Genomic DNA, 21,795 nt, shown 5'->3' on the forward strand with positions numbered 1-21,795 from the left:
TGTTTAATCTGTAACACTAAATACACCAATAATTTTGATTGAATTCTGGCTGGAAGTTTTGATTCTTTGTTTTGGTAGATTATTAAATGTTCTAAATTGCGGCCGTGCTAGAGTAGAATGTTTAAGTCATTAGAAAAGATAAGCAGGTGCTTGCATCTAGGAGCGCAAAGTCGTTTCCAGAGAATCTAGGGAGATTGCTTATGTCTTGGGTATTTGGTGGGGGTGCATAATACAATCAGAAATGCATAGCAAGTCCACGCATGGCCCCCCGAGAGGAAGAGGTGTGAAGAACACCCACCTTCCTTTCTGAAAGGTAGTGGATAGAGCATATATTTCCATTCCTCTGCAAAGAGGGGGAATGAATGAAAAATGAAGGAGTGGGTGTATTCGTTTACCCTTATCTTATGAAGGCATCTGCTCACAATCAGCCGCTTGTGGAGAGAGTGCCAGCTGGCAGAGTATTTTCATGATGTAAATTGTCCATCTGCTCAGAAGAGCAGAAGTACAAGGAGGCCTGTGTGAAGGGCCGAATTCCTACTCAGAGGACAAGGGAGGGAGGTTCTTGTGGAGATCGAAGTGGGATCCACTCGCATTTTCCACCATATTTGCAGTTTTCAACATCATTTTTCCAGCCACCCCAGCTACAGTTGCTGTGGAGTTGATTCATCAGTTTTCCTCCACCCACGGCGGTTGCTTATTTAAGTCTCTGCATGGGGTGGGCCTGAGAGGAGGCACCACTGGAGACATGGTGCTGCTTCCTCCAGTGGTGGTGTCTTCCTCACCTTTCTGCTAGACTGGTTCATTTTCGTGGGCTGTATTAGAGCTGGAGGTTATTACTACAGATTTGATTTTTAAAGTGGGTTAAATCTCCATCCCCTCTCCTTTGAACTAGTAATTTTGTTGCCTGTTCATTTGAAATAATTTTCTTATGAAATAATACAATAAGTAATTCTAGATTTCAAACGGATTTGAATTGTTACTAATCTTATTAAATTTCTGAATAGAATTCCTTCTGCTTCTGTATTTTATGTGTTCATAGAGGAAAAAATTCAGATGTCCTTCCAAATTTTAAAATAATATGCCCTGCAGAAAAGAGGTAGGTAGATGAGGTTTTAGTAGATTTTTTTTGTTTTTCTGTTCTTTGATTTCTTAGATCAGGATCAGCAGACATTTTCCATCAAGGGCCACGTAATAAATATTTTAGGCATGCAGTCTCTTTCACAGTTGCTCAGCTCTGCTTTTGTAGCCAGAATACAGCCATAGACAGTGACTTTCATGAATGAACATGGCTTTGTTCCATTAAAACTTTATTTATAAAAGATGATGGGCTAGACTCAGTCTGTGGACTAGAATTGGCCAGCCCTAGATTCTAAATGACTCAAGGTACGTCCTAAGGCTTGATTCTGGAAGGAGATGGGAATCCACTACCTCAAAGTATTTCTAAAATGAAAATAAGTCATGCCCTATAGATCAGGTGTGACTCTTGGGAGAGATTTTAAAACCTAGAATATCAAGTCTGGACTTTCACAGTGTTCTTGTAATTCTTCAAGCAATCTCAATCTGCCCCCTCCCCTCCCCTTTTCTACCTTCTTCCTCTCCCCCTCTGCCTCTCTAATATCAATATGAATGTCTGGTACTTTGCTCTTAAGCATATATATATATATATATATATATATTTAAAATAAATACCTGAAATTTCTTCTCTGAAAAGTAAATATGTCTACATTGGTCTTCAACCAACAGAATGTAACGCCCTCCCTAAAAGTGCCAGCACTACCCAACGCAGACTGGGATTAAACAAGTCTAGGCTTCTAGACAAAGCAGAAGAAGTGTTTTCTTCTCTTTTTGAGTGTACTGAAGCAGAAGTTAACTCTTTGCTTCCAGATTTGTTCCTTGCCATTGAGAACTGCGGTTGGTCTCGTGTTGTTTTATTAACTGTTAGTAATGCTTGGAAGGAGGAAGGAAGGTCAGAAACCAGAGGGGTGGGCAGTTCGGATTACAGGGTTCTGGACCAACATTGGCATGAAAAGAATAGCTCGGTGTTAACACTTCCACCAGGAGGTGGGTCTCCTCAAAATGAAACATTTATTTCTACTTGCCTGGGAAATAGGGCCTTGAGAGTACAAATTGAATGATGGAGGAAGTTGGCATGGAGAAAAATGTTTTGGAGCTTGGGTTCAGCTGGTCCAGTCACCCCAAGCCTCCTTGGATATGGAGTGAGCTGCCCCTGTGTAGTTTGACATCTGTCTGTGTCTTAAAGAAGATAGACGCACTCTGATTCTGGTTCACTGCTCATGCCTGCACAGCTAACACTTGCAATGAATTTCACCTTAAAACATAGGACACGAAAGTAGAAGTCTCACCACTTTGAGGGCCTGAGTTCATTCTGCAGTGCAGCACCAACAGCAGAGCCTCTCCTACCTAAATCTTTAAAAGGTGAGAACCAGGAGGAGGAAGAGTTTATAGTGAGATGGTATTTTTCAAATGTAATTGCACATAAAAATCACCAAGCATGCTTTTAAAGATGGAGATTTGGGGAACTCACCCAGAACCTACCAAAATGGAACTTCTGGGGATGAGGCTCCACAATTTGCCTTTTTAGAGAAGTTGTCTGGTTGATTCTGACAGCTAGTCTGGTACCTTCCTGTGGGCCAGATTCTGGGACCGCTGTGGCAGGAAAGCCTGGATCTGGGCTGGTTCTACTGGGGAGGGCCTTCCAGAGCTCCCCTGAGTCTTGGACTGTTTGGGTACCAGATAACTCATTTTTAACCTCGATACTTAGTGATCCTTTTAATTCCACTATTTCTTTTCTCTTGAGGGAAATCTTTGGGAAGGCTCAAAGAACTTTACTGTGCACCAAAATGGGTCTCTTTTACCCACTTAAATCCCTCCACTGCACCAAAGGAGACCCTCACTGTTCGGGGTAAATTCAGCGGCTACACTGGATCATTCCTGTTGACATAACACATGCCTCTTCCAGTCTTAGAAAGTAATTTCTCCTTGAATGAACCCCCTCTTCTCCTCTCCTTCTACCACCTCATTTCTTTGTAGCAGAATTAGTTGGAAAAAATTTCTTTATTAGCTGTCTCCAGTCTTTGTTCTCCCCATTCCCTCCACACTCTGGCTTTCATCCTTGTCATTCTACCAAACCAGTTGCTGTCAGGGTCAGCAGTAATCAGTTACATCCAGCGGCTAACTCTCCATTTTCATCTTTCTCAACTTTTCAGGAACATTTGACTCAGTTGATCATTCTCTTCTGCTTGAAAAGCTTTTTGAAACTTGGCTTCTGGAATTCTGCTCTGTTGATTCTCTTTCTGCTTCGGTGACAGTCCCTCCTTGAGTCTCCTGTGTTGAGGCCTCCCTGTCACCAACCGCCCCCCCCACCCCCGAAGCTGGTAGGTCCCAACAACCAGTTCTGTACCTCACATCTTTCTTTATCCATCCTCTGGGTATGTTCATGTAATCCCATCACTTTCAGTATGGTCTGTATGCTCGTGACTTTCAGGCTTCTTGTTCTTGCTTGGATCTCTCCCTGAAATCTAGACTTGTACATCTTAATGATGATTTGAAATCTCTACTCACATGTTTTGTAAGCATCTTATACGTAAAATATCCAGAACTGAACTCCCAATTTCCTTGCTCTCCACCCCACACTTGTTCTTCAAGACTGGCTATGGCTATTAACCTTCCTCAGATGGGGGGCTGCAGTAGGAAATTACACAATCGTGAAAATCGAGAAAGACAGTTTAGTATTTAAGATATTTTATGGTCTTGTAATTGTTTCTTCTGTTGAGGACAGATTCAAATAGTATATGATCTAGGGGAAAAGGGGGCTGAGTTATTAAGACAATAAAAAGTAAAAAGCGTTCTAGCAAAATAAAAAATTAGGTACTCTAAGTAGCTTGTCATGGTGGGTTGTCACTTAAATTCACTTAGCAAATAGTTATTTAATAAATAAAAGTACACTATTGGCTACCTTTTCGTGACTTTGTATGTGGGGGTGGTTGGTTGGAATTGATCGTAGTCTATGATTGCACCTGATGACTGTTACATTAGGATCTTTTTTCCTAGTCAGATTTTCTCACTACTCCTTTACAGTGCATCACTCTTCTGTTTTGGATGAAAGCCCCCTCCCCTCATATCAAATTTCAATAGTGTACGGATGTCATAGAATAAGAAATGCCTTCCCATAAATTATGGGTGTCTTTTTTTCTTCTCATGTCTTAACAATTAGACATTTTTAAAGTGTGGGTTTTTGCTATGAAGCTTGTATTTCATCGCCTCTTTATTTTAGTTCCTTAATATTATAACTGTCTACTTTCTTTATGTGACACCATTAAATCTTACACCTCAGTCAGTTCCTTGTAGTTAGAACTCTGTTGTTCAGCAGAGTGGATTTTTTTGCCTCAGCTTGGGTGAGTGGGAGTAAATGCTGGCTTCATTCCTTTAGCTTGGCGCAAGGATTTCAGGCATGCTTGTGACCTACTAGCCTGAATTAGGGCTGGTATTGCGTCTGCAAGCATGAGGTTCAGGTTAATAAGGCCTATGACCAGTTCTTAGCTTGGAATTTCACTTGGGAATCTTGTCTCTGCTGGTGACAATTTCTTCAAGTAAAATGGCAAGAGATAAAAATTAGAATAAATACGTCTTAGGTTTAGATAGTGAAAAATACCCGCAACCTCTAATAGTAATCTGCACCCATTGGAAATTACCCTCCAAAAGTGTTTGATGCTCCACGGTGCCGTTAAGAATTCTCTCTGTTCGCATGACAGCTATCTGATGATCTCATATTTAGTTAATGTGTAAAGCCAAATCAATTTTTACCCTTTACTTGGCTGAAGAGGATATGGCATTTTTGCAGTTGGGCAACAAAAGCAGAATAATTTTATTTTTGAGGATTGCTATACTAGGTTAGTACCATGGTCTGTCTTAGCAGTTGCACCAAGTGGAAGTTTGGCAAGTAACAGGAAGAGAGTAGAACTGTCTTCTTTGGCTTAAACTTTAAATTTGGTACTTTATGGAAACATCTAGAATGGATTATGGGTTTATCTTCCTCCAAATCATACCAATCAGTTGTTTTTTTTTGGTTTTTTTTTTTTGTGTGTGTGTGTGTTTTTGTTGTTGTTGTTGTTGCTATTTCTTGCCAATCAGTTTTAAAACTTTTGTTTTCCCCTTAGCTTTATTATTATATCCATCATTGTGTTTATACATAGCTTTGGTATAAAATCTTACTAGCTTTTTAAAAAATTCTGAAATGATTATTTTCACTTCTCTTTTATCCGCCTGCTTTCTTCTGTTTTCCTGGGGCATCTTGGAATGGAAACTATCCATATTTCAGCATGACTCATCTCTCAGCATGTCTTTCTGTCCTATAAGGGGCTCTCATGTAATAGGATGTGCTTATTGCATGTTCTCTGGAAATTTGAACCGTTATGTTACCTCGAAAGGGATGCTTTCTCAAATTTTGTGAATGCTATTGCATTTTTAAAAAATAAATCCAAAAAAAAAAAAAAAAAAAAAAAAAGATATGCCATGAGCTGTGGTGTAGGTCACAGACAGGGCTTGGATACCATGTGGCTGTGGCTGTGGTGTAGGCCGGCACCTGTATCTCCAATTCACCCCCTAGCCTGAGAGCTTCATATGCCACAGGTGCATCCATAAAAAGACACAAAATATAAATAAATAAATAAATTCAGTTAAAAATGACGACTTCCTAGAAGGCTATAAAGTTTACTTGTTCTCATTTGCTAAGTTATGCTGATTTAGATTAGTTCCTCTGGGATTATCCCCTTACACTGTTTGGCATTTAGCTGATAGGAGAGAGGCCATGAAGAAAGAGCACCCAAATTTAAGGGAAAGGAATATATATTTAAAAACAGTCTATATTGAAGGCGAGTTTTGAGCAATAGAAACTAGCCTTTCAACAGGCAATTAGGATGGAGTCTTCTAACAGCTGGAATGACTCCATGAATCCAGATCCCCCCCAACACATTGTATATGTGCTTGACCGTTCCTCTTCATGCTTTCTGATCACCCATCTGTGTCTACTTGAGGATCCCACATTCAGCATGAACTTGGCCCTGGGTCATCTAGATTGGCGAGGCCGTATTTGTACAATCTGTCCGCTGAGGTGGAACAATAACAGCTGGTACGCAGCTGTACGCGTTGTCCTGGGAACTCCTATTTCGGCCAGCAGTTATGCTAACAAAATTGAAAACCTTTTCAAATAGTTGCTTTCTGCGACTACTGTTTGTGTTCGCTGTTTGGAGAATCCCATTCAGTAGCCTAAACATCCACCATCTTTAACTGACTTTCTGTCCTGCACCCTCATTCAGGTGCCATGCGTCTCTCATCTGGTCTGACTGCAAGGAGAACGGTCCTTTTCTGATTCTGAGGAGGGAGCACATAAGAACAATAGTGAATCAGTGACTCCCAACTCGAGACTTGAGAATGAGCCCGTTCTCTTCGTCTCATGCAGGCCATGGGAGGGCACATGCGGAAGCTTTGTGCAAGTCTGTATGGCCATTGTCATTCATTACTTCACTGTAAAGGAGGCTGTTTCACCACATCCGTGTGGAATTCATCTGAGCTGCACACAACAGAGAGGCATTTATGTTCCCCAGCAGTGAGTGCTTGAATCCAATTCGAAGACAGGAAGGGTTTCTCCCCTCCTCAGAGAGATTAGAAATACTTCACCACGTAGGAGGCTTAAGCAGAATTCCTCGGCTTGGCCCTGCGTGAACAAAGGCTGGATTCTCCTTGTCCAGGCGGCCCCCTCCCCTTCTGTCAACTCTTTGGCCAGAGTGAATTGTAGGCTTCAGAGCAGGAAGTATTCATTAATTTTGTGCGTCTCGTTCTAAACATCTGCACTTGAGTCTTCTTGTTTATGGAAGGAATGTGGCAGGCAAGGGGGAAAGGCAGCACAGCATTCAGAAGCTAAATATTTTCTCGAGGGTGTGTATATCCATGCCTTGTCTTCATGTGCGTGAACCGAGGTGAGCGGGGAAGACGTGTCGGTTGTACAGTTGCTGGAATACGTTCCAGATGTGTGCTTACTGATTTCCTTCATTGCTTGGCTTGGTCCCTTTGCCTTAAAGCCCTGTTGTCTACTTTTGCGGGCCTCCGCAGTGTGGAGGTGGTGTAGCAACTGCCATTGGACTGGAAAAGCGGAGTCCTGGTTCTCGTTTCTCTTCATCTCCCATTTAACTAGATCGCCTTACTCTGTCAGCTGTGAAATGAGCAGGATGGACAGACAAAGTGTAGGGACGTCTGTTAAGAGAGAGAGGGAGAGAGAGCAAGCCCGTGGTGGGTCTCTGCTGCAGCTGTGTGATGGGATAAAAGCTAACTCTGGTTTTCAGTTCTTGATCGTCCATGATTACAGGTCATTCTGGATAGCACAGAATACTCAAGCCTTGACTCTTCCACTCCATTTTCTGTATTTGCTTCCTTATTGATTCAGGTTAGACCCCCAAATTCCTTAAATTAAATTCAGTCCCCACATCTTATTATCTTTCCGTGGCACCTGTCAGGGGGTGCCAGGTGCCAGGGGGTGCCACACCTCTGTGGAGACGTTGGTACCCTCTTCTCAGCAGCTCTCTCTCTGCCCCGCAAGCCTTCTCTCTCTCTAGTTGGCTTTCTGCGAGCCTCTATAGTGGCTCTATACTCTCTTCAGTATTCCCCATCTAACATTCCTCCAGGGACCACTCCTGTGTGTCTTCTGGGCTTTGATGCATGCTGTTCCATCTGTCTGCACAGCTGATCTCTGTTGGCCTAGGTAACTCCTCTGCATTCATCAGATCTAGGCTTTGGGTTCCTCTAGAAAACATTTCTTGGCCTCACACATCTGGGTTAGGTGACTTTCGTCCATGCTCCCAAAACATTATGTCCTTCCCCCGTCATAGCTCTCATCACATGGAATTGCCGTGGTCCTGTTTCCTCTACCTGATTGACTGCACCCCCGACAGCCATGCATGTAGCCTGTGGTGGGGCCCGTGGACTGTGCGAGCCTCCTTTGCAGATGGCCACAGAGCCCTTTTCCTCTTCCCCTGTAGCTCTAGATTAGCATGCAAAAAGCAACTCTGAACACTAGGCGTGGCGAGAAAGGGCCAGAGAAAGGGCCAGCGCCAGAACACTAGGCTGCTTCAAAGTGTTATGCTAACAAGCTTACTTTCCCGATATTCTGCCACCCATGGCTCTGTGTCTGTGCCAGCAGTGGGTGGCCCCTGGTGCCTCTTTCTTTCACAGTGTGGCTTTGTGGCACAGATGTTGGTCTGGGACACAGGATACCCTGATCCATTTTACCTTCTCTCCTTTGATCCATACCCCTGATGGATGGGTTGCTAAAGAACAATGAGAGGGTTGGAATGTAGACAGAGAGAATAGAAAAGCAGGGGGGGGGGTCATCTGTAATCCACAGATTAGTGAGTAAACCTTTGAACATCCCAAGCCACCTACTCATGAGTAAGACGTAATTGTCTTACCATTCCAGAATGTTTTAGATAATTTCTGGAATGCCATCGATACCGTATCATAACCTCACCCTCGTTCAAAGGTGATGTCTTTACATTTTTGGCACAGCGAAAAGATATGGGTTAAATGTGCATTCTCTGGACAGAAGGGTCGTAAACTGTATTTGCATGACCTGTGTCCAGGCAAAGGGTTGTACTGCATCCTGGGTAGAAGATCCACATTTGTATTACGTTCTTTGCCAGGTCGTCCCTCAGACAGTTAGGCACTTGCATGTGAACATAGTCGGGATCCTAGTACAGGCATTTTCTTCTGTACTCTATTAAGATAGTGCCTTATATTTGTATAGCATTGTATCATTCATCAAGTATATGCAAGATCTTAGTTTGACCTTCCAGCAAGTCTTTGAGGTGGGAAGCTCGGGGATTATTATTACTCACCAGCATTTTATAGAGGAGAAAATGATGCAGTGGAAGTCACGCAGCTAAGAATTGAAGGAGCCAGGGTCTGAACTCAGTGCCCAGTCCTGGGTTCTTTCCATCATACTATATACCCTTTTATGTTCAAGATCTTATCGTGCGTGAGTGTTTCAGGTACATGGGGGACAGTTGATCAAACCCTTCTTTTAAGATCTGGACCAAATGTTGGGAAATAGAGTCAGATGTGACTCGTCATATCGGTTTTAGTATAAGTCAAATTGGGTTGAAGAACAGAGCCAGAACTCATAGCTTAAATGGGCTTTCTGCCCCACCACCTCCCCGACTCACTAAGAGTTGAACTCACCACTTAGTCCTAGATCCAGTAGCAAGACAACAGCAGGTCTCCCCTGCATAGAGGAGGGAATGAGAGGAGAGGGGGACTTGGGCCAGCAGCTAGGAGAGAGCCGAGGAGATTCCAGCCACAAGTGAGCCTCAGGCTTCTCCCCTGGGGAGGAGTGAGTGAGGACATGGGAGCTTGGAGAAAGTCTCCTCTCAGTACTCAGGGAGTGCAGCAGCTCCTCTTCTGTGGGCCTTGGAGGGTGTTCTTCCTATAAGTTGATTCACTTTGGCAGAAGAGACCATAAGCTCTTTCAGTTCAAGGACCCCTTGTGTCTAACACACCCTGTCCCCCAAAGATGGTTGTTGCCAAACTCTGATTTTCATTAGAACAAAGAAGCAGCAAAGTATAGATTTTGTCAGAGATAGAAAGACCCAATATGTGCATGAATGGTGATTAAAAACAATTGCACATTATCATTTTACGCACCTAGAGGCATGCTGACTGGCAGCCAAACTGTCCTAGCCATCAGACCACGCTCTGGCCACTGCAGGGAGTTGTCTGACCCAGGGACTCTCCTTCCAGAGGGATGGCAGCCCATTGGCTCCTCTCTTTTGCTGCCCTTCCCTACTCAGCACTCACATCTTATAAATTCTCACAACTTTTTTTTGGCCACGCCCATGGCATGTAGAAGTTCCTGGGACAGAGATTAAACCCAAGGCACAGCAGTGACAAGGCAGAGTCCTTTGCCGGGGTCACCAGGGAACTCCCTGAACACAGCTTCTAGGAACTGCCTTTCTCATGTCTCTCTCTCTCTTTTTGGTCATCTGTTTGTTCAGCTACTGGAGGAATTTTTTCTTCTTTCCTATTCTACTCGCTACCCCATCTCTCTATCACTGTACTTAACTCTCTCGAATTTCTTTTTACCTGATGCATTAGTGGGATGGTGCTGCTGATATTCTTCCTGCATCAAGGCGTAACATTACAATTAATAAAGAAGGAGCTTTTGAACATTTTGAAAGTACCCAGAAGACCCATTTAGAAAACCAGCAGATATTTTCTATCCTTTGAGTAAACAAGCTTTTGCAGAAGCACCAGAATTTAAGAATAAACACATTTGTGCATTCACTTATGTTTTTGTCCAACAGTATATGTACATAATATATGCTACTGTTTTTCATGGTAAACAAAATTTCAACAACACGCATCATAAACAGGCTGTTATGCGCCAACTTATGAGTCCAGCTATACCTTGTCATTTCTGTGGGAAAACAAACACTGTTTGCTGGCTTAGAATAGCCTAGTGGGTATGTCCCATGTGTTGTGTGTTCTGGAACCTTTTTGGTCTAGTGCGCACAGGGTGGCTTGTATCTTTTTCCTTTGTCAAGTTTCAAAGCAAAGTGGGAAGAGCGGGAGTTTCTTTTGCTTCATACCAGTGACTTATGAATTTCAGTGTGTTTGTCCCACAGGAAAAGCTTTTGACATCACGTATGTGCGCCTCAAGTTCCACACCAGCCGCCCAGAGAGCTTCGCCATTTACAAGCGCACGAGGGAAGACGGGCCCTGGATCCCGTACCAGTACTACAGCGGCTCCTGCGAGAACACCTACTCGAAGGCAAACCGCGGCTTCATCAGGACAGGAGGGGACGAGCAGCAGGCCCTGTGCACGGATGAATTCAGTGACATTTCTCCTCTCACTGGGGGCAACGTGGCCTTTTCGACCCTGGAAGGACGGCCCAGCGCCTACAACTTTGACAATAGCCCTGTGCTGCAGGTAGGCACCCAGAGGCTGGCTCGGTAGCCGGCTCGTTCTTCCACAAGCAGGATGCAGGAAGGTCACTGTCAATTCTGAAGGAAGGGCTCGGAATAGCACCTACTCCAGCAAGACAGACGGCTGGATTTTATTCTGCCTTCCTGGGTACTCTTAGTAAGTGAAGGAAAATAGCTTTGGTCCTGCTGCCCAGGTGATGTTTTTCTTATGCTTTTATGCACTTGCACATGTATCTGGGATGTACAGATGGATGCACAACGGATGTACCCATTTTTTAAAATGTTGAACAATTTTGACTTGACTCTCTGTACATGCAGTAGAAACATTTTGCTTCTGACCTTCCTTTGAAGAGGATTTTTGAATGAATCTACCCAGTTTTGTCATAAATTTTTTTTTTACCTCTTCTTTGGTTTGGCAAAATAAAAACTTTTTTAATATTAGCAAGAAGGAACAATTGGAGCAAGCTATTTAAGAACTCCAGCTTCCTTCGTTATTGTGGAAGGAGATTTTGGTTGGGTGTGTCTGGCCCCATTGCCAGTCATTGAGAAAACTCTTCGTCACCTAAAAGCACTGGTATTTGCGACGAGATATGCGTTTAGGTCCTCCTGGTTATAGCGCTTAAGGATGGCAAGAGAATTAAAGATTTCTTTTTTTCATGAATTCCATGTGCATATTCCTTATGTGCCATGGTTTGGAATCTTGCTGTATTCCTTAGTTGTCTGTGACCTTTCCTTATGTTCTTGCTGCTTGATTTTGGAGAGACTTGGTGAGTCTCATGCTATTCTGAGGATGTTATCACAGAATTGGAGATGCCCCTGTCTCGTGGTTGACGTTGACATCTGAATGGTGGCAGCCTGTATTAATTCACTGCAACAGGAAAAACTGGACGTGGGTTTGCAAGTGTTGTGTACATCTTATGGAAAGTCGTTGTGACTTCTAAGTAGGAATCCCCCTGTTTTTCTGGGATCTCTGCCTTTATATCCTCTCTCTCTTTCCCTTTGGAACTTGTTATGTGCAAGGACACTTTGTCTAACTGGGCTGTGTAGCTGTAGACAGTGGCAAAAGATGAGAATGTATTCTCTTTGGGTCCAGTTCTTTCTATCCTTCTGTTGTATTCCTGTACTTTGCTGGGAGGTCATAAATCTTGATTTTGGTAAACTCCAAGGGTTGTGGTGAGCAGTGAGTATGTTTTCAGAGGCCTTTTAGAAAAAAATTTCTTTCAATGGCAGTGAGATATTAAAAAGGGGGGGGGGAGAGGGGAATGCCCTGGTGGTCTGGTGGTTAGGACTTGGTGCTTTCACCACTGTGGCCTGGGTTCAGTCCCTGGTCTGGGAACAGAGATCCCACATCAAGCTGCTGCACGCTGCAGCCAAATAAAAAAACATGGCAGAAAGAATAACCAGCTTTGGTAAGTGAAGAAGCAGGAGATGCATTGCCTAGGGGAGAAGGAGCTACAAACGCTGTTTAAGTTGATTACTTAGCACACATTTTTTAGCTTTAATTTGTCCTATATAAACTCTTGTATTTATAGCCTGGGGAGGGAACAGTGTCGTCAGTAGGAAAAAGAAGTGAGGTGATGTTGTGACGGTGGTTTTCTGGCACATTTGCTGACCACATGCCTTGTCAGCCTGTCCTGAAGCAGTTCCCCCAGCCATAGGAAATCTGATGTTTGTTACTCTTCATTCCACAGACACTCATGAGACTACATGTGGCAGAAGGCTGTGAGCATCTGCCACAGATTTGGTCAGTTGGTATCACTGTGCAAAAGCATTAATTATGTATCTCTGGATATAAGAGCTCTGGCTCTGATGCATGATTGCCAAGGAGGCTTAACTGATTTGACTTACAGCCAATCGCACAATGAGAAGAGAGACAGTTGGCTTCTGTCTTCATTGCTCCCTGTGCCTCCCTTTAAAAGTCGTGATCTGCTGGATTGGGAGAGGGATTCCATGCATGTGAATATTACTAAGCATGTAGTGATTTATAATAATAATTAGCATGTATCATAGCATTTATTATAACGTGCCATAATGTGATAAGCATTGTTCAAAGCCCTTTAGATATATTAGATATATTAACACATTTAATCCTACTAATAACTCCATAAGGTAGATACTTTGCCTTTTTTCTTTTTTTTTTAGGGGCCTCACCTGTGGCATATGGAAGGTCCCAGCCTAGGGGTTGAATCGTCAGAACTGCAGCTGCTCCCTATACCACAGCCACAGCAACATGGCATCCGAGCCCTGTCTGTGACCTGCACCACAGCTCACAGCAGTGCCATATCCTTGACCTACCGAGCGATGCCAGGGATCAAACCTGTGTCCGCATGGATACTGGGGTTCGTTTTCATGGTACCACAACAGGAACTCCCAGGTAGATGCTTTTCTTATCTCCATTTTACAGATGAGGAATCAGAGGCCCAGAAGCAAAAAAATTGCTTATTCCAAATCACACAGTTTTAAGTGATAGAACTGGTATCCAAAACCCAGGAAGTCTTGACTTCAGTGTCTGTTCTTTTTAAGCTGCCCATTATGAGAAAAAGGCTTAGTTCAGCCCTTGAGAAGCTTTTATTCAAGGAGAGCTGTGATAAAGATGAAGCCTGCAGAAGATATAATAAGCATTAAACACAGAGATATGTTTAGCTATTTACATTACACACAACTGACAGATTCCTGACATTGTGGCCGTGAGTGGGAGTTGTTATTGGAACTCCAAGTTTGGATATGGTGAAATCATCTTCTCTTCTTTCTAATTATACGTGGAGGCTTCATGGCGATCTCTGTGTTGTTCTCTAGGTCAGGTGGTTGGCGTGATGTGACCTGGGATTCTTAGACAGGGAATGTGCCCCCCAGTCCCACGTGAAGCCTTCTGGAAACATAGATGCCTGCAGCTCTGCACTTGCTTATTCTCTGCAGATGACTCTGATACGCAGTCCCAGAAGAGGACTTAAAGTGGACGTGGGATCTTTGGGTGGTTGCATGTACTAGACTATTCTAAAACTTAATGATTTTGAACAACCGTGATTTATTATTTCTCATAATCCTGTGTTGGGCTGGGCTTGCTCCCCGGCAGGTTAGTTGGGAGCTGGGTTTTTCTCCTTCTGTGGTCTTGACTTCTCAGGGAGGCTACACTAGGCTTCTTCATGTGATGGTGGAAGTATTTCAGGAGGGGAAGTCCCAGTGCACACCTACTTATCACACCTCTGTTTGTGTCACAATTGCTGATGTCTCCTTGGCCAAAGCACGTCACACGCCCAAGCCTAGAATCAGCGTGGAAAGGGACTCCCCAGGCTGTGGACACTGCCAGACATGATTCACTGGGATCATTATAATTGCTACAGGTGTAAACGTCTGACTAAAATTAGCTCAGTGAAAGGGCATTTATTGTAAGTGCTTAAACCTCATAAAACCTAGGGGAAAACTGCACAACCTTCATTCCTGCCTTCTCTCCTTGTGGTATACTTACCAACTCGACCAGTTGTATTTTCTGCAAATGTGTTCATTTGCTCCGCAAATGTGATGGGAGCACCAACTATATGCTCAGCACTGTTGAAACCTCAGTGAACCAAACAAAATTCCCTCCCTGTGGGGCTTATAATCTGATGGTGGTGGTGGCAGCAGCCAGGTGGGGGGGGGGTGATGATAGAAACAGGCAATCTGAATAAAACAGGGAAGGGAAATAGGGAGTTTGGAGGTGGCAGTTTTACCTAGGGTGGCTGGGGGAGGTCTCATTAGAAGTGACATCACGGGAAGGGGGCAAGACAGAGAGCACTTCTGATTGGTTCAGACCAGTGCGGTGATTCGTTGGCTTGTGCTTGGATGAGTCTCCCAGTTCTGCCAGTGGCGGGGAGGGCGGGAGAGGGGGGTGATAAGGAATGGGCAGGAGGAGGCAGTGCCCAGCATGTCTGATACAGCTGTGGTGCTGCGTGAGCTTTGTGCTGGCTTCTCTCTCGCTCTTTTTTAGATTTTTTAAAAAATTAATGTCTGGTTGGTTTACATTGTTGGGCCAGTTTCTGCTGTACAGCAAAGTGACCCAGTCATATTCATACATACACACACACACACACACACACACACACACACACACACACACACGCTTTTTCTCATATCATCCCCCCATCATGGTCTATACCAAGAGACAGGACATAGTTCTGTGTGCAGGACCTCATTGCTTATCCATTCTGGGTGTAATAGTTTGCATCTAACCCCAGACTCCCAGTCCATCCCACTCCCTCCCCTCCCCCTTGGCAACCATAAGCCTGTTCTCTATGTCTGAGACTGTTTCTGTTTGTAGATAGGGTCATTTGTGCCATATTTTAGATCCGACATGTAGGTAATATCTCATGGTATTTGTCTTCCTCTTGACTTGGTTCACTTAATAGGAGAATCTCCAGTTGCATCCGTGTTGCTGCAGATGGCATTATGTGCTGGCTTCTCTTAACAGGAGAGGGTACAGGGTGTGGGTACAGGGTGAAGAGATGCAGTATGTGTATTGATTACCTAATGTATGCTAAGCATTGAAAGGTGTGCTTCATCTAAGCTTCTCTGCAGCCTTGTGAGGAAACTATTAATTATATTAATTAATATTAATTATTCCTGCCTTGGGGGACTCTGAGTGGTAAACTAACAACTTAGACCAAAGAAAGGAAGACTCAAGGAGAAAAATATCAGGAAATTAAAAGAGTCTTTGAGAATTATAATAGATTTAATGCCAAAAAAGGATATGTGACCAGCTGGATGAACTGTTTAGGTTTTTGTCACACTGTGTCTCTCCTCTTCAGTGCCTTTACTTATCTTTTCCTGTGTTTTTGTTTTCTGACAGGAGTGGGTAACTGCCACTGACATCAGAGTAACTCTTAATCGCCTGAACACTTTTGGAGATGAAGTGTTTAATGACCCCAAAGTTCTCAAATCCTATTACTATGCAATCTCCGATTTTGCTGTGGGTGGTAGGTGAGTAAGCCATTAAATAACCTTGAAAGTGATTAGTTGGAGCTTTGGCGTGGAAGTGAGTGTAGCAACTTGTTTCCAGTGATATTAGTAACGTTGTCAGGTCTCCTTATCCTGGAAACAGAGTGATTCGTTTTTAGAAAACCTTGTCAGATCAACACAGTAGTGAATTCGTACTGAGCATTTAAGCGCAAAGTTCAGTGGTAGGCCCAGTGAAGCTACTGAGGAAGCGTAACACTGACGTTCACCTGCTGAGAAGGACCTGACTTTCTGGGATCCTGCAGGTGAACAGGACAGCAAGGTATGAACATGTGAAACAGTAGATGCTAGTACAGGCACACATTTTAGCGAAAAAGATGCCCTGTGTCAGGGAATGCTTACAAGACTGTCAGGCTGGAGAGGCAAGTGAAATCTAAGCTGGGCCTTAAAGAATAGGTGGAGTTTATATAAGGAGGGAGGATGGGGCTTGGCTGTGGGGGGATGGACATGTCATGAGCGAAACTTGGAAGAGTTGAAAGAGTCTCAAGCTTTTTGACTTAAGGAAAATCTTATGTGAATGTGTAGGGTTGTAAACCAGAGAGAGATTCTGGATGTTGGAGACCAGCCGGGCCAAGAATCTTGGACTTAACCTCCCTTTGTATTAGACTGTGAGGTCTCAAGAGCAGAAATACTATTTTTGCACACAGTGTTCCTGATGCTTAGTGCAAGGTGGTGGAACCTGTAACCAGTGAAACATCATAGATGTTTTCAAATAGAACGGTGGCATCAAAGCAGTGGGTTGGGAAGATTAGCTGCAGGCAAGGTACAAGTAGGATATGATGGAGAGAATTTATATGCCTGATATGGTGCTGTCATCTAGGTATTAGGGGACAAATACCTGACACTGGGGTGGTGACAGTAGAATGGGAAAGGAGCATTTAAGTGCATCTTGTGAAGGAAGAATGATCAGGATTTTAGTTGCAGATGACGTGGAAGGTTTAGTGATGAGAATAGTAGTACCATTAACAAGGTAAATGGAGACGATGAGCTCCTTTGGGGAGATGATAAGTTTAGTTGCAGAAGGTAAAGTTTTAGGTCGTGGAGGACATCTCCATTCGTGCAGCAGCCAAGGACAGGTGCTTGGGAGAAAGAGATGAGCCAGAGAAGTAAATGTGGGATCCATGCTGGTGCGCTGTCAGCGTGTCAGTTGTGGTGGTAGAATGATTGCTGTGTCTGCAGCAGCAAGTGAGAGGAGGGCAGTGCACCAGAGCGTGTGCAGCATTCATGGGGATTTCAGGGAGTCCTTAGTTTGTGGTAGTGCCCACATCCAGCAGATCCTTCAAGGAGTCTCACCCCAAACAACCCGAGGGAATATCAGTCTCCCAGAGATCCATCTGGTGGTGTGGTATGTCTCTCACTGCCTTCAATCAGGGTTCTTTAAAATCATTATGGCAGGTATCAGCTGACACTGCCTTGTTATACACCCACTGGTCCTGGGCACGTAAACATAGTAACCTCTTCATCTTCTCAGTAACCCTGAGAAATAGTTTATCATCACCCCTGTTTTACAGATAAGGCACAGAGGTTAAGTTACATTGGTAAGTCACAGGGCAGGGTTTCAAATCCATGCAGCCTAGCCATCTTATCTTCTTCTTCTTCTTTCTTCCTTCCTTCCTTCCTTCCTTCCTTCTTTTGGCTTTTTAGGGCTGCACCCATGGCATATGGAAGTTCCCAGGCTAGGGGTCTAATCGGAACTATAGCTGCCAGCCTGTGCCACAGCCACAGCAACGTGGGATCCGAGCCGTGTCTATGAGCTACACCACAGCTCACAGCAATGCCGGATCCTTAACCCACTGAGCAAGGCCAGGGATCGAACCCGCAACCTCATGGTTCCTAGTCGGATTCGTTTCCACTGCGCCGCGATGGGAACTCCCTGGCCATGCTTTTCTTAACCACTGCACTTGGCTGCCACTTGAGACACGCACGTGTCGCTTCAGGAAACGGTCCTACAGATGTCCTCAGAAATTGTTGAGGACTTTCTTCTCCTGTCCGGTCAATGCCCCATTCCCTCCTAAATAAAGCTACCTTGTTCTTGTCTTCTTTACTTTTTCTTTATATCTGGAGACACACAGCCCTTACACATCTTGCTCAGTTCCTCAGCTAACCGTTTTGAATGGTAAACTCAGACACATGCCGAGGTTGATCTTAGTTCTCTGTGGATATCCTTTGGCTGCGTTCGTCTGGGGGCTCTCTAGCTGTTTCATCCTTTTGAGCATCTGCTCTCTTCTCAGGTGTAAATGTAACGGACATGCAAGCGAGTGCGTGAAGAACGAATTTGACAAGCTGGTGTGTAACTGCAAACACAACACTTACGGTGTAGACTGTGAAAAGTGTCTTCCTTTCTTCAACGACCGGCCGTGGAGGCGGGCGACTGCCGAGAGCGCCAGCGAATGCCTGCGTGAGTGCCCCCCGGGTGTCCCCGTCTGTTAAATTGTCTCAAGGACTTGCAGAGGTGGGAGAAGGGATGGGGGACTTCCTTTGATTCCTCCGCGAATCAAGGAAAAGTTGGGAAGGCAGTGCTCTTTCCATAATCTGAGCACCTAAGACGATAAGTTGTATGCACGTCAAAGGAAAATCCGATGCGGGCCGTTGGCCGGAAACATAAGCTGTGCTGGTTTTACGTTTCCTTCCTGAACACACGTAGCAGGACGGGAGCAGTATCTCCAAGCTGTGGCCTTGTGTGCAGCTCTGAATGCTGGTCCAGTGTAGCCCACTCCCAAAGATGGTTTCTCTAGTCTTGTCTCTGTTACCTTTTAAGTAGTCTTCCTACTGATGCTCCTTTACTCAAGCAGCCAGGGTTATTGATCAACACGTGTCAGGTGTGACACGTTCTAGACGAAGACTGCCAGTCGCAAGAGTATTTATCAGGAGTTCCCATTGCGGCTCAACAGGTTATGGACCCAACGTTGTCTCTGTGAGGATGTAGGTTTGATCCCTGGCCAGGCTCAGTGGGTTAAGAATCTGCTGTGGCCATGGCTGTGGTGTAGACCTCAGCTACCCCTGGCCCGGGAACTTCCATAGGCCAAAAGAAAAAAAAAAGATTACTTAGCAAAATTATCTTTTCTTTACCTCACTAAAGAGCACAATGGGGAAAATTTCCCCACTTCCCTCATGCAGAGGTGGTTGGCTTTGGGAAGAAGAGTAGATCCTAATATTCTTAGGAAAAGGGAAGATGAAAAAGATTATACCTTGTTTATTCCTTCATGTCTTGGTTGATTTTGAAGAGATAGAGAAAAGAATCTCAGAAGAAAAATCATGAAACTGTGTCATCACGATTTGTCAAGGACTTTAAAACTTTTAGAGCAGTTATAATTTTCTTAGGTCCAAATAAATATTCCTTATTATAATGTCTTGGTAATAAAGAGAAGAAGAAGGACAACATTCTGAACTTTCAGGAATTATCGGCAGAAACCTTGAGCAAGGACCAATGTTGTGACTCACAACTTTTTCCATTAGCTACAGCGGATTGTCTTACCTTATCTTTTCTCAGCAAACTCCTGATTTCCAAATGCATTTTATAGCCGCCTCTGGCATTCTTAATCACTTGAACCTCTCTAGTTCTTTTCCTGACCCGTAATATCCTTGTTGGAAGTGACGTGATAAAGGCTGATAAAAGAGAAGTGAAATCCTCCTAAGAGGTGACATTTAAATAAATTTACGCATGTGTTTGAAAAGTAATCTGCCTAATGACGTCATAATTTGAGTCTCTCCAGGGGCATTATGAGAAAATCAGGTGTAGCATTATTGCCAGCTTCTCCTTAGCAGATAAGTTGGGGACAGTAGGTAGCAGACGTTGATAAGGAGCTACGTCAGGTTGTTTTCCTCTTTGGTCCTTCAGTGTCATGACCCCTCAAAGAATGAAGTTTTTGGAGGTGTGATTGTACTCGTCTTGTCAGGGTGCTGGCACCAGGGAAGAGAAATGACAGCCGCCTTCTCTTACCAGCTGGCAATGAGGCGGCCCCCATGTCCACTTTAGTGATGGATTAGGACAGTGTAGACGTGGGGGTTGTTCTGCCTCATAGTCTCCAAGCACCAGGATGCTTGGATGTGAAGCAACTGCAGGATAAATCTAGGGAGGCTTGAGGGAAGAGAAGGAGCTACTGAGGAAAGGAAAGGGAGCTTTCACAGTTACTTAACTCAGCTCGGGTTCTTGATGTCGTGATTCAAATTTCTAGAAAGTTCTCAAGTATAATTCTATAAAAGAAGTGACAGTAAAGAAAGGGAGGAGAAAAAACAGGTACATTCAAATATTTTTAAAAACGACTTCCTGCTCTATCTGAAATCAAATAAAATTTTATTCCATGTTCAAAATACTGTCTGTATTTGGGGGCAGAATCAAAAATTTGGAGAAAATCATCTTAATGTAGATATAATAAGGATTTTCAATGACTGCAGATACTTGTTCTTAACATCTGGTTGTGCCCCCATAGGGAATCTATTTACTGACCACAGGAGCCATTTGGCCCTGTGGCTTCCCAGTAGATGGACGCATCTAGCGCATCTAGATTTCTCTTCAGTTCTGCCTCCGTCTACAGAGGTACCGATTTTAGCCCACATGTCTCAGATCACCCCAGTCTGGGTATGCAAGTAATCTGGCATCTTGAAAGTTAGAATCTAATATATTGAGTTGTCTGAGCCGTGAAAAGTTAAGGTAAATTGAAGCCTGTGATTGGCCCCTTGTGATTGGACTTAGTATTAGAGTAAAGGCTCAAGACTCAGAGAAATTGTAATTGGACTTGGCTTTTACTTGTATATGTACACCTATCTGGAGATTCCTTTCTCCGTAGAGGATTACTTATATTTTACGATGGTGCTATTTTTGATAAGAATGACCATTTCTTAGTATGCAGATAACCTGGCTGTGTAAATCCCTTATTGACAGACATAGTGGTTTTTTGGGTTTTTTTTTTTGTCTTTTGTCTTTTTAAGGCCTCACCTGAGGCACGTGGAGGTTCCCAGGCTAGGGGTCTAATCAGAGTTATGGCCGCTGGCCTACACCAGAGCCACAGCAATGCTAGATCCGAGCCGTGTCTGCGACCTACACCACAGCTCACGGCAACTCCAGATCCTTAACCCACTGAGTGACGCCAGGGATCAAACCTGCAACCTCAGGGTTCCTAGTCAGATTCGTTTCCGCTGCGCCATGTCAGGAACGCCCTGTTTTTTGTTTTTTAATGAACAGTACCTCTGGTGGTCTTTCTTATTCTCCCACCACCTGTCTGACACAGAGATGTGGGGGATTACGGGTTTGGTTTTCCTTGAATCTTTTAAAATGCTATTTATAGAGAAATATGGATCTGATCTAACTCGCTGTTTTGGCCAACAGCCTGTGACTGCAATGGCCGATCGCAGGAGTGCTACTTTGACCCTGAACTCTACCGTTCCACGGGCCACGGTGGCCACTGTACCAACTGCCAGGATAACACGGATGGCCCCAACTGCGAGAGGTGCCGGGAGAATTACTTCCGCCTTGGGAACAGGGAGGCCTGCTCTCCCTGCCACTGTAGTCCTGTTGGTAAGTGACGGGGAGGCTCTGGCTTTTACCCTGACGGACTGGAAGACGAAATAAGTGTTCCCTGTGCCCCCAGAAAATAAGGCGTCGTTTCCTAGGGATTCGCAAAGGTTAAATAAGGAGGAGGGTACACTGTTGTACCGTACAAATGATTCAGGATCTGCCTCCACTCTCTCTAAGCAGGTTGAGCTTTCAGATGATTTTCTGGTGTGTATAAAAGTGTGGGGTTGGCCTGAGTAATGGTTTTGTAAATAATTAGCAACGAGATCGTAGAGATCATTTGAACTTTGATTGTAAAAAAG

At 44.2% G+C, this 21,795-nt stretch overlaps 1 protein-coding gene across 3 annotated transcripts in view; it reads left to right on the plus strand.

The window, feature by feature from the left end:
* LAMC1 (laminin subunit gamma 1) overlaps positions 1 to 21,795 on the plus strand; it is a 122,873-nt gene that overhangs the window by 65,219 nt on the left and 35,859 nt on the right. For all 3 annotated transcript variants that reach the window (XR_014814289.1, XR_014814290.1, NM_001271715.1), the window contains 4 exon segments: positions 10,692 to 10,996; positions 15,815 to 15,945; positions 18,213 to 18,379; positions 21,308 to 21,496. Coding sequence is in view for 1 of the 3 variants with exons in the window: in NM_001271715.1 (NP_001258644.1) it covers positions 10,692 to 10,996; positions 15,815 to 15,945; positions 18,213 to 18,379; positions 21,308 to 21,496 (792 nt within the window). In the remaining 2 variants the exon portion in view is untranslated.

This window comes from Sus scrofa, chromosome 9 (assembly GCF_054392235.1).
Source record: "Sus scrofa isolate SSC_HxYL_T2T_F1_AM1 chromosome 9, Sscrofa_HxYL_maternal_Yorkshire_Landrace_v2.0, whole genome shotgun sequence".
NCBI lineage: Eukaryota > Metazoa > Chordata > Mammalia > Artiodactyla > Suidae > Sus > Sus scrofa.